The sequence below is a fragment of the Sciurus carolinensis genome, chromosome 11, assembly GCF_902686445.1.
Source record: "Sciurus carolinensis chromosome 11, mSciCar1.2, whole genome shotgun sequence".
NCBI classification, from domain to species: Eukaryota; Metazoa; Chordata; class Mammalia; order Rodentia; family Sciuridae; genus Sciurus; species Sciurus carolinensis.
Genome location: NC_062223.1, coordinates 5,424,233 through 5,440,283, shown reverse-complemented (window position 1 = coordinate 5,440,283; position 16,051 = coordinate 5,424,233). Strand labels below are relative to the sequence as shown.

General features: G+C 63.1%; 1 protein-coding gene across 6 annotated transcripts in view; it reads right to left on the bottom strand.

The window, feature by feature from the left end:
* The window catches only part of Kcnq1 (potassium voltage-gated channel subfamily Q member 1), a 307,534-nt gene that overhangs the window by 235,007 nt on the left and 56,476 nt on the right, over positions 1-16,051 (bottom strand). For 5 of the 6 annotated variants that reach the window (XM_047518656.1, XM_047518660.1, XM_047518655.1 and 2 more), the window contains exon 2: positions 7,253-7,343. In XM_047518656.1, the coding sequence (XP_047374612.1) occupies positions 7,253-7,343 (91 nt within the window). Of the gene's footprint in view, positions 1-7,252; positions 7,344-13,635; positions 13,793-16,051 lie in introns of those variants that run through there. The other variant, XM_047518659.1, reaches the window with a different exon arrangement.

The following is a 16,051-nucleotide window of genomic DNA, read 5'->3' as shown; positions in this document are numbered from 1 at the left end:
GTGGGGCAGAGTAAGGACGATGGCCCAGCAGGGCAGAGGACATCTGGGCCCAGTGTGCACTGCCCACAGCCCACTTCCCATCAGAGAGACACGGTGGAACCGGAAAGGTGGTGAGTGGTGCTGGCTCCACAGACAGCAGAGAGGGCCGCTCAGGCCCCAGCCGTCCCCGCTGCTCTCAGGGGACACAGCCGTCCATTGTTCCAGCACCGGTTTGAACGTGCCACTACGTTAAAAGTGACCCACTAAATAGTTTAGAACAGGACTCAGCCAACTTCCCCTCAAATCCAGAGGTGCGTGCCTGAGGTGCTGCAGGTCGCAGGGTCCCCCTCCGCAGGGGAAGCTCGAGTCCTCCAGAGGTTCTCATTCGCCGTGGGCAGCGCCTGCTATAGAACTGCTGACTGGACGGGCCACGGGAAGTGGGCCAAGCTCGCACACCCCGGGAGAGGCACCCTCGGGCGGACCGTTTCGCCCCAGTTCAGTGTGGTCTTTGCAGATGTGACTTAGGATGAGGCCACAGAGAAGAGGGTGGGCCCCCAAGTCAGTGTGACTGGTGTCCTTGCAAAAGGGGACATTTGCGCATGGTGGCTCACACACAGGGTGCCAGGTGAAGAGATGAACGGAGGGGCTGGAGTTGGCAACAGTGCCCAGCAGCAAGGGAGAGGCTGGGTCCCAGGGCCCCCACGGCCTCTGAAGGAACCCACACAGCTGCCACTGGGTCTCAGGCTTTGGGCCTGCAGATGGGAGAGGAATGTCCAGGCTGAAGCCACCCCTCTGGCCCTTTGTTACACGGCTCTCGTGGTCCCAACCCGCAGCACAGAGGAAACCCTCGCAGCCCCAGCCCAGAAGCCCCCCTGCAGGCCCGGACGCCAGGATGGACGCTCGCGTTTGTGCCTCTAACAGCTGCAGCGCAGCTCTGCAAGGCCGCTCCCGGCTCCGCTCAGGGTTCTGGGCCAGCCTGAGAGGGAGGTTCCGGAGGCTTCCGGCCCACAGGGCAGCAGGACATTTCTGGAAACCCACCACAACTTGAGCCCAGCTACAGGCCCCCCTGCATAGCTGGGAGTCCCTAGGGTCCCGCACGCCAAGGAGCAGCCTCAGGCCCTGAGTCACTGTTGCCACCCCAGCCTGGAGGCTACGTCCCTCTACCTGGAACAGGCCATGGGGGAGCCTTAGGGGGTCTCAGGGCAGGTGAGAGAGGAATTCACCCCCGCAGAGTGACCCCAAGTCTGAGCAAGTTGCAGCTGCGTGCCCTGGCGGCTGCACAGAGACCTGTGTCTATCCTCAGAGCCCAGCTCCACGAGCCCTGCAGGCAGGGACTTCAGTGCTGGCCTCCACGTAGGCAGGACTGCAGCGAGGTCCTGGGGTGCGGGCTTGCATCCTGCCCTCCCTGGCCCAGGTCCTATTTGTACACAGAGCCTGGCTCACACCAGGTGCTTAATAAATATTTGCTGGCTGAATGAATGTAGGAGAAGACAAGCCAACCCGAGGAGAGGGGGCTGGGGGGCACTTTTGAACCAGAGTATCAGAGAGCCCAGATGGCAGGGACCCGGTGGCCAGGAACAGAGACAGGCACTCCAGTTCTGCAGAGGGAGAGGGAGGACCCGGGAGCCCAGGAGGAAGTGGTGGCTGTCTCCGGGCAGAGTCAGGCACGAAGGTGGCACTGAGTGACAGTGCGGGATGGAGCTGGGTCAGAGGTTCAGAGCTCCTGCGGCAGGGAGGTGCAGGCCGTGCAGGGAACCGGACGTGGGGTTCATTAATGGGAAACCTGAGCCACCGCTGGTCCCCTGACCTGGTGCAGAGTGACTCAACCTTGGAGGGTCTCCTCCTCTCCCTGCAACAAGATTCTTTAGGGAGAGGATCAGAGTGTGCACACGGCACACTCAGTAAGTGGCAGTGACCACAGGGACTGTGCCGACGCCCTCCCAAGGGCCACCAGACACTGCAGGATAGCAAGCAGCACATGCTCCCAGCAAGGCAGCACCAAGGCCCACACCACGGCCCTGCCCCAGCACCACGCACCCGGCAGGCACTCGGCAGGCCGTGTTTCATGTCGGAAGCAGCCTGGATGGGAAAGGCTGGGACTGCAGGCATCTGCTCATTCTGAGTGTGAAGCGGGGGGCTGGGGCCTAGGGGAGCTGAGGACAGAGCCTGAACTTGTTCCACAGGAAAGGGAGACCCTCCGGGGCTGCTGCAGGGCTGGGACCCCGCGCGGTCTCCATCTGCGGCTGGGAAACTGAGGCCCGCCGGGGCAGCAGGCACAGCGCAGCATGCAGCTGGTGGGAGGGGTGGGTCACCGCAGCAGGCAGGGAGCCTCCGCAGCAAGGCAGGAAGCAATGACCTCATCCCCCAGGACTGCAGCTGCGCTCACGGGCCTTAACCACAGGCACCTCAGGACAGTCCCCCGGCATGCTGGCCACCAGAAGGCACGGACGTGCGCTGCGTCATGCCTTTTGTGTGGAATCGGGAAAAAGGTTGTGACCAAAACTAGCCCTCACCTGGACTAGGGCAGGTTCTCTCATGGCCCAGAGGAGGGGAGTTCTGGGAAGGGGGAAGCCACGGCAACGGGGCCCCAGTCCTGGCCCAGGCACACCCAGGCACACACGTGTTGCTACGTCCACAGACACACGTGAACACAGCTCCTCTGGACAGGACCCAGTGCCCAGCGGCACCGCAACGCGCCTGTTCAAAGTCCCAGGCCAGACCTGGCCAGGATGAGATTCCTCCTAAGATGGCTTTTTCAGGCCCACCAAATATCCTGGTTCAGCAGAATGCTTAATCCCTCGGAGGCCGCCCTGGGGCTTCCTTAGCCCTTGCTGAGATAACAGCTTTCTGGCACCATAAAAGCCAGGCGCAGCCGAGGAGGGGAGCACTGGCCCCAGGAAGACAGCCTCGAATGGCTTTTTCCCATTTTGCACTGCTCGCTCAGAGTCCGTAGCAGCCGGCTGGCGGGCCCCTGTGGGGCCCCAGGCTGTGGGGCTGTGGTTTGGGCTGTGCTCGCTCCTTACGGGGCCCGGCCCAGGGGCTGCAGAAATGCATGTGACAAGAGCGCCACCTGGTGTCCCGCAGCTGAGGCTGCAAACATTGGCTCCTGCAGGCTTCCCTGCCCCTGCCCCACAGCGGGGGCCCCAGCCTGGGGGCCTGGCCATCCCGCCCTCGCGACCTGGAGCTCTGGAGCCCGCTGCCATCTCCCTCCCCGTGGGTCCCACCTGCAGACTGCGAGCTGGGGGGTCCCTGCCCATCTGGCCCAGCACACGCTCAGCTCCTCACCCTGCCCCCCAGCACCCCCACTCCACAGAGCCTTTCTGACCCACAGACATGTCCCTATAGGGCCCCACCCCCATCTGCTCTGCCCAGTGCTGGGCCCATGGCTGCCTCCTTCCCACTGTCCCCAAACTCCTTACAGCTGTTACTCAGGTGTAAGCGGCTGACATGCTCAGCTCAACCCACCTGGAAGGGGCAACTCCCCAAGGCTGAAGTGTGTAGACATGGAGTGGAAACATGACCTGCCAAATGGGAAGAGCAGCAGGGGGCCATCTATCACCTCCTGCATTCCCTAGGTAGGGACACTAAGGCCGAGGAACACATGCCCACTGGGTGGGCTGTGGGGAGCTCCAGGGGCTGAGCAGGAAGCACCAAGCTGGCAGGCAGCAAGCGTGGCCAGGGGTCCTCGGGAGCGTGGACCTGTGAGGGAGGCATGAGCCCTGTGGAGCTGTCACACCCTGCCCTCAAGAAGCAGCAGGTGTCCCGGGAGAAGCCAGCCCCAGAAGACGTCAGCGGACAGAGCTGGTGCAAAGGCCCAGAGGCAGCAGAGAGTGAGCAAGGGGCTGGGGACAGGTGCCTGAAAGTCCATGAGAGAGAAGCTGGAGTTTTCCCCAAAGGCCACAGGAACTTCTAGGAGGATCAGGTTGTTTAAGAAAGCCTCCCCAGTGGGTGTGTGGGGAGGCGCTTATGGAACACTGTAGGGTCACTGCTCTCACGGGGTGGAAAAGAGTCACTGCTGGGATGGGGGTCACAGTGGGAGGGGGCGCTGGTTGGGGCAGGGGAGTTGCTCCACTGGCACACGCCCGGTGAGGGAGGGAGGTGTGGACATCACAAGGCCCAGTGCTTACTGCCCGCCAGCCTGGGGGCTGTGGAAAGGCAAGTGCAGTTCCAAGAGAAGCCACCAGGTGGCATGCAGGCCCCAGAGATGCCAGGGCCAGGTGGGAGGCGGCGGCAGGTCCCGGGCCAGACGGAGACCTGGGACCCTGAAAGGGGCCCAAGTCACCCTGGAAGACCGGGGCTGGCCATCCCAGGGCCGAGTTAGCACAGGAGGAGCAGAATGCATCACACGCTTACACCTGGGCATGCAGGTGAACACAGGTAGCCATGCCCAGGCACACAGCTACACTGAAACACCTGTGTACACACACAGCAAACGCTCACAGGTACACACTACAGCATGCATCCACACGACAGGCACAGGTACACGCATGAACAAGTGCGTGTACACAGGTACAGCCTCCCACTCACACACACGCTCAGACACATGCACACAGCTGTGTGTGAACACATGGGCACATGCACACACGTGTGTATACCTCCTTGCACATGGGCACACATGCACGCTCACATACGCACACGCGTGTACACAGTCATGCACACTGTCCTCTCCTGGGGAATCTTCAGGCAGCCAGGCCCTCACAGCCTGAGAACCAGGGGAAGCTCCAGGGCAAGTCCCAGGGCAGAGCACCCCGGACGCTGTCCTCACAGAGCAACCTGCAGAGGAAGTGCCGGTGCACCTCCCGGGCAGCAGCGGGTGTCCTGCAAGACAGCCAGCGGCTCAGCCCACGCGCGCCTGAGAGCTGGGTCCACAGGGGTGAGGGATGCTAGTGCCCTCAGCAGGTGCCATGGGGACAATGAATCACCTCAGAGCGGGAAAGGAGCAACAACAGCCTTGACCGAGCAAAGACGGCACTGCGCGCGGGTGCCAGACCCTCCCCGTGGCCTGCAAAAGCCCCAGCAAAACGTGGCAGTGCGAGTGGATGGCATGGGGAAGATCCCACTCGGGAGCCAAGGGGTTCCGTCCCCGGAAATGAGGCTGGGTGTCCACAGACACCAAGGCAGATGTGGGACAAGATCCAACCATCACATCGAATCACACAGGACTGGGCTGGGGTTGTGGCTCAGGGGTAGAGCACTTGCCTAGCACGGGTGAGGCACTGAGTTCGATCCTCAACACCACATAAAAATTAAAACAAAGGTATTGTGTTCCTCTGCAACTAAAAAAAACTTTTTTTTTTAATCACACAAGACGGGCTGGTGGACAGTTCCCAAAAGCAGAAAATGCTGGTCCCTAACCTGGTGGCTGGATGCTCCTTCTGGATAAGCATGAAGCGACAGCAGGGTGCATACTCCACCCTTCCAGTGTGCCCAGCAGGACAGGGGACAGCTGCACCTGCAAGGAGGACTTCTATCCCAGAACCCAAGAATGGGGGAAACCTGTTATAATCAATGACAAAACACAGCAGAGTCCCGGGCCAAGAAATGGCACATTGGTGGCTTCATGTGTCCAAAAACAATCCCATAAAACATATCACAACAGAAATCCCACTAGCAACAGCAACTCCCAACCACTTACGACCACAATATTGTCATTAGGAACAACCCTACAAGAACAGTCCTAACCAACCCTATGAACAATACGACAAAGCCTTCTCAGAGATAGACATAGCACAGATGTGTCCATCTCCCCGACTTATCAGGTCCATCCCAAAGCCGGATCAGTGGGTCATAAGGTTGTCGGGAAAAGAAAACCAGCAAGAATGGCCAGGAAGCCCTGCAGGAGGGTCCGCTGTGGACCAGGCCTTGACCTGGTTCTGGGAGAGGAAAACAGCCAGAGGGCCAAGTAGGAAGGCCTCAGAGCCACCTTGCACCTGGAACCTAATTCTTAACAAAGGTGCATCTCAAATCAGGTGGGAGAGACAGCTTTGGGGTAAGTGGAGCCACTTTACTGGAGGTTCAGGGGCCCTGCCTCACGGAGTCCCAGTGGCCACCAGCGACATCGACACACACAGCTGCCCGTCGGAGCACAGGAGGAGCACAGAGGAAGGTCCTCCCGTGAGCCCCAAGCAGGGACGCTCAAGCCCACTCAGAATCCAGAACCACGGGAGCAAAGGCGGCTGACCGCCCAATATTAAGACAGGCACCACCTCTGGGCTCACCACGCCCAGCCCAGCTGGACAGGCTGCTTGGTCAAACGCGGGTGAGAGCTGCCCAGCCAACCCCGGGCAGCAGGCACAGGCCAGCCCATCCGATCCCAGCGCCCTCTGCAGCCGGAGGGACAGCCCGCCACGAGAGGGGCAGGCGCAACAGCAGTGTGGACGCGGTCCTGCGGGCCCTGCCCAGCATGGCAGCCGGGCGGCTCCCTCAGGGACCCTCTGTCCCCAGACCCAGCTGGTCCCCAGCACCCACCTCCGCGCCACATCGACTTTGGGTCTCCACAGGAGCCCGGGCCCAGGGCAGCGTGGCTTCCGCGCCGCTCCCAGCACTGGGCCCAGCGGCAAAAGAGGAGCAGAGGGCGGGCACCCTCAGTCCTGGCTCCGGACTCTCCACTCCGTGGCAGGACAAGCCCCTTCCCCGCTGGGTCCACCCAGGCCCTGACTCAGGCTCACGGCCAGCTGGGCAGGAAGAAGTCCTCACAGCCCATGGCCAGCAGGAGGGGAGCGGCGGGGCCACCGTGCTCGGGTATTTCAACCCTCAGACGGCCTGAGCTCCCCTCTAGGGCTGGGGACACGCTCTGCACAGGGGAGGGGGCCTCAGCCCTCACCCGCCGAGGGGCACACACAGGGCCGTGCACGGCTGGCCGGGCACCCAACCCAGATGGCCCCGCAGCATGTGACGCTGAGGGCCTCTGGGGCACGTGGAAGGGACCGCTAGGTGACTGGGGTCGGGCGGGGCTGGATACCTGCAGGGGTCCACGTGCCCCACAACACACACAGGAGACCCCAGCCTGCAGTGTGACCCCACTGCGCACAACCCCAGCTCCATCGCACCCACGTCTTCCTCTCGTCCTTCCTGCCCTGCTCAGAAGCCTCCCACTCCAGGAAGCCCTCTGGGGCCTGTCACTGCTCCCTTCCCCGCTCAGTGGCCTGGTCGGTGTCAGGGTCCTGCCCAGGTCCTGGGGCCAGCGCCAGGTGGGGCCAGGAGCAGCCTGCTCTATTCCAGGGCCAACCCCCCAGGGCAGCTGAGCCATCTGGCGGCCCAGGTACCTACGTACCATCCAGAAGAGCGTCCCTGTGGCCAGAGCGGCATACTGCTCAATGGTGGACAGCACACTGAAGATGAGGCAGACCAGGACGATGAGGAAGCTGTAAGAAAGGAGGGCGCAGCGTCAGCACCCGCCAGCCGACTCCCACCCGCCACACAGCAGCACCCCAAGGCGATTCGTGTGAGATCAACTGTGAGCAGACACACCAAAGTGTGGAACGTGTGGCACGTGGAACACAGGCCACCTGCTCTGATTCTGTGGGAGCATAGATGTAAGAGCCACCGCCTCCTGTGGGCGAAGCCCAGGGTCCCCCTTCCCTCTTTTCTGAGCTCTGAGCTCAGTGTCCTTGGGTATCACCAGGCCAAGGTGGCCCCAGCCCTCTTCCTGCCTAGGGGACAGGGCAGCCAGTGGGAGAAACTCCAAGGGCTTAATGACTCCAAACACCTCAGCATGGGTGCTCAGGGACGGGCCGTGGGCAGCTGCTCTGGGAGGTGCACACCTTCTGCCCTGTGCCCGGGAGCCCAGGCCCCCTCCCTTCCCAGGTGGCCCTCAGTGCCCACCCCAGCAGCCAGGATGCCCCAGCACCAACTTCAGGCTCAGCCTGGCTGGAAATCTCGCACCCGTCTCCTGTCTGTCCAATGCGTGCCTTGACCCCAGAGGTCCTAAACGGGCCATTGCCAGACAGAGCTTGTGGGCTGCAGGGACCTGGGAGGCTCCCCCAGGCTCCCATGGGTCAAGCCATCCCTTCCCAGCCTCTGTGGCCCTGCGGCCCTCAGGACTGACCCACCAAAGGCCTGCTCACGGCCACGCTGTACCCTTGGGACATGTCCCTTGTAGGCTGTTGGCTGCACCTGCACAGCTACCTCCAGCCTGACCCCACCCTGACCACGCTGCCTGTCCCACCCAGCGGGCAAGGGGCCCTTCCGTGTCACCATGATGGCCCCACCCTGCCCTGGCTCCCCTACTTTCCTTGCTGGTCTCAAGGGTGCCTGTTGCTGTCCTACGTTGGAGCCAACTTCAGGTTCCATAGGGAGGCCCCACTTCACCTGCAGAGGCCAGTCTAGCATCAGAGCTGCCTCCACGTCTCCCTCCACAAGGGTCACTGCTGGGACCTGGTGCCTGTTGTCCACCCCTGGCCTGAGAGCTGGTGACTGAACAGGGCCTGGGGCACAGCAGGTACTCAGTCCCTGGTGTGCACACCTGCACGCGACCCCTGAGCACCTTGCTCTGCCTCTGTCCCTCCCATGTGACCTTCCTCTCTCCCCACGGCTACCACCCTGTTTCTTGGCAGATGACATCCTGGCTCAGCACAGACCCCATGGCAGCCACCAGACCAAAGTCTGGCCACCGTCCCTCAGCCCCGGGACCCCTGCTCCTCCTGGGGCCTCACCTCCCACTACCAGCCCCTCACAGGTCAGCTCCGGCCGAGGTGGACTCCCTTCAGGGGCCCTGCACCTCTGCCTCCACATGGCCCGGCTCCAAGGACCCTCCTTGCCCAGCACGGAGGGATGTCCTGTCCTCCTAGGCCCCTCCTGGTACTCCCCTGGGCCCAGGCAGCCCCGGCCCAGGGAACCCATTCTGCCTGCTGGTCCTGCACGGAGTTTGCCTCCCGCTGCAGAAACCAAGGGCTCCATCCAGACCTGCAGAAGGGGCCCAGCTGCATTCTCAGGCCCGTCGGGGCCTCGACCTCATGGGAGCGGCCGGCCAGCGGTTCCTGTGACTCCCGTGCCACCGCAGCCCCACGTGCCACTGTGCTTTGATTCCCAGCACCGGAGAAGCGGGACTGAGCCCAGCACAGCCCCGAGCAGCAGAGGTGCTGCCTCTCCCCGCACAGCGGGCGCCCCAGGGACGCAGCACGCCAGGCGCCCCTGCAGGCCGCGCAGCCCGGTGGCTCCCCAGCCTGGTGTCCCCATCCGCACGAGTCAGAGCCCACGGCCACCTCCGGCAGGGCTGTGGAGGGCTCTGTGACCAGAAGTCCCCACAGGGACTTGTGCCAGGAGCAGGCCTGCGACGTCCCGCAGAGGCTCCAGGGCGTGTGCCGCCCTCGCTGTGCGCACCTCCCAGGACCTGCGGGCAGCGACTGCGCTCGGCAGACAGCGACGCGGGACCTGCGAGAGCCCAGTGGGCGTGACATCACCCTGGTCATCGAGCGGCTGTCTCGGGTCGACGAGGCCCAGGGCTCCCAGGTTACGAGCTCAAGCCAGGCGGGGGGCAGGGGCCGGGCTCATCGCGGCTTTGCTTTTTCTGCTGTCGGGGTGACCATCTACCATCCACTGCTGCTGCCCGGCATCCGCGGCCCAGAAGGAAAGTGGAAGGGCACAGGCTGGGAATGGGCACAGCCCCCGCGGCCCGGGGAGGGCCCAGCACCTCGGCCGCAGGCACCAGTGGCAGGTCCGCACCACGGGGACCCTGCAGCCGGGGGGCCCCTGCCTGCACCCCTGGAGGCACAGGGCCACTACAGCAGGGACTGAGTGAGCCTCACCCAGGAGCGGGGCCCGGCAGGGAGGCCCACGCCTGAAAGACCAGACACGGCAGCTGGCCACTGGGCACACCCCACAAGGGGAAGCAGGTGGGGCGTGGAGGCACCCGCCAGGCGGGGAAGGCCCGGTGCACACAGGACCATCCTGGGGTGGGAGATGGCCTGGGCCAGTCGGAGGCCAGCAGGGCTGGGCCCAGCTTGAGGATGCCCTGTCCGCGGCCAGTGAGGAGCCTGAGGTTCAGAGCGCCGTGCTAATCTGTCCCCACGTGCTGGGCTGCTTTTCAGCCTGGCCATATCCTGAAGGCTAAACAGTTCTTCAAATATTTGAATACACTCTGTGGGCCTGAGAAAGAATTATATAACACGGTTTATTTTTTATCTACTCTAGATAAAACATTTTATCTTATTTACCACTTTATCTGTTCCTGTCCTGGGCGGAGCTAGGAGTCTCAGAGGCCCCGCCAGGGCCCCTGCCCTTGGAGAGCTCACACAGGTCCAGGGCCCACTCACACGGCTGCCCTGCAGGGCGGCCACCACCCCTGCCCCCAGTTCTGCATCCTGGAGCTCCAAGATCAGGCCACCACAGGGCACCTCCCCCAAAACCTGGGAGGTGAGGCCCAGGGAAAGGAAGACACCGTCCCATGTTCTGGACTGGGGCAGCCGCAGGGCAGGCTGCAGGAGAGGCCAGGGAGGGAGGACGACAACCCCAGGAGGCCGCCCGCACCTGCAGGCTGCCCCGCCCAGCTCCCAGGCAGGCGTAGCGGCTCCCAGGACAATGCCCCACTGTTCCCTTGGGCTAACCGACCTGAGCGGCTGTGACCGCAGGGCCAGCCCTGAGGGACGTCCAGCATGTTATCGGACATCGCTTCAATATCTCCGCAGCCAGGTGCCCTGGGAGCACAGGAGAATGCGGGCGTCCTGCCAGGCCCCGTAGAGGCCGCAGCAGGAGGCCTGTGGGGAGGCAGCTCCAGGGGTTGCGGACAGCAGGCCCTAAAGCCACGCGGGGACCCTCCCCATCACACGTGCTGGGCTCCACCTGGCACCTCTTCACAGGCTCGGCCAGCCCAGGCGACCAGCCCACCAAATCCGGCCAGGCAGGTCCTGTCTGGGAGAGGTAGGGGCTGGCTTTGGACCCAGGGTTGCCAGGCCCACTATCTATAGTGTTTGCTGGGCTCACTGCCCACCAACCAACCTCCCCTGGACCCCACCAGCTGCCAGACTCTAGGGCTGGTGAGCTCAGCCCTGTGGATGTTCCCCATGATGCTGGACTCCAAGAGGGGACAGTGGCCTCAGCCTCTGCCAGGGCTGTCCTCTGCCCAGCCCTGGGAGCACCTATGGTCCCAGGATGCTCCCCAGCAAAGTGGAGCATGGAAGGACACGTGGGCTTTCCAGGGGCCTGAGGCCAGCTCTGGGCGGCTTGGCCATGGGTTGACCCACTGTGTGCTGGAGCTCCAGGGTGCTTCCCAGCCGCTACGTTTGTGTACTTAATCCATCCAAGGTAGGAAAATGATGCGAGGCTCTCAAGTCGTTAATCCAGGCTAAAAGTCATGCACAAGAGGACAATGGGCTCGAAGGACCTGAGGACGCTGTGCTGAGAGGAGCCAGGCACAGAGGACACTGCAGGACCGCTCACAGGAGCAGGGAGTCCACAGGTGCTCAGAGACTGAGCAGGGTGGGGACAGCGGTGTTAGGTGTGATGTGGACCGAGTTTCAGGCTGGGGTGGTGATAGCCGCACAGCAGGGTGAGCGTGCCCAGCACCCTGAGCTGAGCGCCAGGCAGGGTCAGAGGGGGAATCTGTCCTGTGTTTTGCCACAATTAACACATCTTGAAAACAAAGCCGAACAGGAGACCCCGGCCATGGAGCAGGGCAGCTGGTGTCCACAGTGGACAGCGACCGCTGGGACCAAGCAAGGTCACAGGACCCTGCTGGGAAAGGCCTTCGCCAGGCAGACAAAGGGCTTGTTAAGCTGGGCTCTAGCCAAAGACGAACAAGGCTCCGAGCAGACCTCTCCAACAGCCAAGCACTGGTTTTACGCCCCCGCCGCAGCTACAGGCCTTTGTGTATCCTTCAACAAGAGCCACTCTGGGAGATTCCAAAGGCCCCTGACGAAGGCTGCCTAGGAAGGAGAGGCTGGGCTGAGGGAGCCGCAGGTGTACCTGGCTCACTGCCCACCAAACGTCCTCATCTCCACTGGACCCCACCAGCTGCCAGGCTCCAGGGTTGGCGAGCTCAGCACTGAGGTGGTACCCTGCAGTGCTGGACTCCCAGAGGGGCCAGTGTCCTCAGCCTCTGCCAGGGAGGGAAGTGGCACATCAGCAGACTAACAGAGCGGCTGCCCTGCAGGGCTGGGGACACCAAGGCCCCAGCTGCTCACCGCAGCCCATTCCCCAGACAGCTCTGGGTGGAGCCTGTGTCGGCCACCTCCTGAAGGCTTTGCCTCAGTCCACGCTGAGGGCCCAAGCCGTGCCAGCAGGTTCCCTTGTTGGAGCCCAGCATGGACAGGGTCCCACTACCTCCCAGGGAAGACAGAGGAGTTTCAGCAGTCCCAGGTCCCAGGCCACCCACTCCTCCTTGGAAGCATCTGGGTTGGGGACCAGGAGACACAGCCCTGTGGGTATGACCAGGCTCCAGCCCTGGGCTCCAGGGCTGCAGCACTCAGGGCTGGAGTGCCCCTCATTCCAACTGCTATCCTGGTCCCTCTGCCTGGCACCCGAGGCCAGTGTGGCCATGCAGCCATCTCCTCTGCTGTCAGGTCCTGTGGGCCATCCTTTAGGAACTAGAGTCGGGACCCCCTGTGCAGCCAGGGACAGCAGCTTCCTGAGGAAGGCCGCACCTGCATGGAGCTTCCTGGTGCGAGGCAGGGCTGCAGGTGTCGGGAGGAACACCGCATCACGGGGCTGTGACCTCGCCTGGGGTCACAGGGGTCTCCTACGCTGCTTACCAAGAGCGTTATCAGCCTATCTCCAAATCTCAAAACCCAGGGTTGAGTGCCAGGCGAAAACAGATCGGCGTCAACAATTTTTAAATGTAGTTCAAAATACACCGTTTCCTTCCCATCTTCTCAAGATCCTTAGCTGAACTGCAGCGGCAAAACCCCTTCTGAATGAAGGTCACATCACCTGCATCAGGGTCGGCAGGATGTGCCTGGTGGAGGCCACCATTCGCCTTGGTCACAACAAGCAGAGGAGCCAGGGGAAGAGTGGGGCCAGGCAGGCCTGGTGGTGGCCCCACTGCAGAGACAGATGCCACAGGGAGGGACGCTTCCCTCAGCACCATGTGGCCCAGCCCTGCGAGGGCCTGAGTGGCACTGTCCAACCAGCCAGAGGTCATAAGGGGGGTCCAGCACACTGCCCTGCAGTCCAGCTCCGGGGTGTGGGTATGGCCGCCAGGTCCACACGGGGCCACCCTACTCCCAGTGCCCCACGGACTCCAAGCCCTTTCACGGGGGCTTATCTGGCAAGTGCATTGAGCCCCACTTCTGTAACAGGTCCCTGTAAGCTGGGAGGACAGTACAAGAGGCCAAGAGGCCACGCCTCGGCAGCAGTGGTATGGAAGCCCCTGCGTGTGCCTGTCTGGTAACATGGCTCCAGCCTCGTCGGAGGAGGATAAGGCCTGCCACCGGAGGACAAGTCTGTCCCTGTCTCCTAGGGTCAGCAAACTCTTTTCTGAGAGGGATCTAGCTGGGAACCCAGGGAAATAGGGCCCCCTACCTGGCTCTGGACGGGGCCGCATGTGCTCACAGCCCCTCCCCAAAGCCCACAGCCCTTCAGCCACCCAAGGCAGGCCCCCTGGGCAGCCAGAGCCACTCTGGACTACAGTTCCCAGCAGGCTGCTCACAGGTCAAGACCCTGCAGTGAAGACAGAGCCAGACCCTCCCACCTGGCCACCCTGCCAGGCTTCCAGCAGCTCACCAACACGGGGCAACGGCCGCTCCCCAGTAAGTGGGCGGTGTCCCTCTGAGAGCCCAGCGCCAGGCCGGGACCCAGGTGTGTGGAGGTGGCTGAGTGCAGAAGTCTCCGTGCTGCCCGCAGGCCTCCAGGACCGAGCCCTGGGCCATGCTGTGCTGCCGGCCCTCCCGCTTCTGCAGGACTTCGAATTGGGCCCAGACGCCAGGCGGAGGCAGCTCTCCCCGTGCTCCGGGCACACGGCTGGGGAGGACAGAGCCTCCTGGGGTGACCGTCTCCAGCTGGCAGCGGGGTCAGCAGCAGGTGCTGGGCGGGGCTCAGGACCCAGTCAGCTGCAGACCCAGCCCCTCCTCCTTGAGAAGCAGCGTCTCAGTACCTGCTCCCAGGGGACCAGTGCAGGAGGGGGCTGGTGACACCAGGGGGACAGGCCACCACACCATTTGCCCTCTTCCCGCATGGATGCTGAATGAGCCGCTGCTCCCATTTCCGCTCTGCCGGAGTCCAGCAGGGCCCAGCACCCCTCCAGGCGGCTGGGCAGGGAGGGCCTCCGCCAGGAATGAAGGGGACTTCAAACCCACCCTCTCCCCAGGCCTGCCTGCCAGGCAGCTGGACAGGAACGCCCAGACTCCACCTTGGACTCTCCCTCCCTGGGGTCATGGCCAATCCCCAGATGCCTAGGACCCAATGTCCCCCTGCAGTGAGAGGGGACAGGGTGGGGGCAGTGACGCCTCTTGGCATGGAGGGGACAGGGTGGGGAGGGGATACCTTGGCACAGGTAGATGCTCCCTTAGGGCTCAGGAGGCTGCAGCCTCTCCCAGGCCACGCTAAGGGCTTAGGTGGTACCCCACCTGGGCCTGTCCCCCACATGTGTCACCACCCCTTTCAGCACAGACCCCAGAGTGTGGGCTGAGAACTGGGGGTGCCTCGCGGCTGCCACTGCCATGCCACCGGGGGGGCGTCTTGGCCCCTGTTGAGGGGCAGCCTGAGGACAGGTGGAGACCGTCCTGAGTGAGGTCCTAGCCAAGCTGTCCAAGCTGACATGGTAGACCTGGGGGTGCCAGAGGTGTTGGGGGATCCTCTTAGGCTGGACCAGAAGCTCTCCAGAGAGAAAGATGAGGGACCAAGATCAGAGGGGTCAGACAACGTCCCCTCCATCCAGGAGAGTGCAGAGCCGGGGGCAGGGGAGGACACCTCTGGCCCAGAGAGGGACGTCTGAGGTGTGGCAGGTGGCAGCTTGCGGGCAGCTCCTCAGTTGGGCACAGTCGCATCCCAGTAAAACTTGATTGACAACAACAGGTGACGGGCCAGAGTGCAGACCCCGACTCGGGCCCACGGGCCCCAGCAGGATGGATGCTATGCACTGTCACAGGGTCCAGGATGCACCCAAGTTACCCCGCAACCCTGCCTGGCTGTGGGACCAGCCATGGCGACAGCACCAGGCACTGTCCATCTCCAGGGAACCAAGTTTCGGCCAGGAGCTAGAAAACCTAGCTAGAGAGCAGGAATGTCTGACCACAGGCTGGCCTTCACAAACGGGTTCCAGGGCGCCCCCAAGGAGCCAGAGGGACACAGCACACAGGACCCTGCTCTCTCCTCTCAACTCAGAACCTTGGGAGCCGCCCGAGCTTGGCCCAGGCCTTGCCCAAGGAGAGAAAGGCGGAGGTCAGAGGGCCTCTGTGACCTGTCAGGTCACATGACACCAGCCATCAGTGGGAACTGGCCTCCAGGCTGGCCGAGGCAGCACGGGCCTCTGGGAAAGCCACGCCCCACAGTGTGGACGGGAGCTAAGGCATCTTGGACACCTTCCCTCCAGGAGGGGCCTGGGGAAGGGCCCAGCTAGGAACCTGGAAGGTCCTGGCCCCTGGGGTCACTGCAGCCCATCTACACACACAGGGCAGCCAGAGCGCTCAGGAGGCCGAGAATGTGCGGCACAGGCCCCTCCCAGGGCCCCAGGAGGCTGCAGGGAGGCTCCTCCTGCAGGCTGGGGCCACATGAAGCCCAGCTCCCGGCCACTGGATGATAAGACACCCTCAGAGGGTATATTTAGAAGGTGCTGGAGAGCAAACCAAAGTGGCCTCATGGAGCTGGGCCTTATCTGCCAAGGACGCTCATCCTTCTGAAAGTCCTGTCCAGGATGGAGTGGGGGCCGGGCAGGCTGTCCGGGAGGCCAGATGACTCCCCATCTCAGGGCCGCCTAGGGCAGCTGGGTTCCCAGCAGCCTTGCCTGGCTCAGGGCCTCCCCGGGATCAGAGAGAGCACTGCTCAGGGGCAAGGGTGGTCTCGCTGGGCAAGACAGATGCCCTGGAACCGACTGAAGGCATGGTCCTCGGACTTGTCCTACTCACAAGAGTCCCTCCTCACGTCTGACCCAAGTCTTTCTGTCTATAGTCTAGGCTCCAGCAGGAGGAATCTTCCTGCCCTG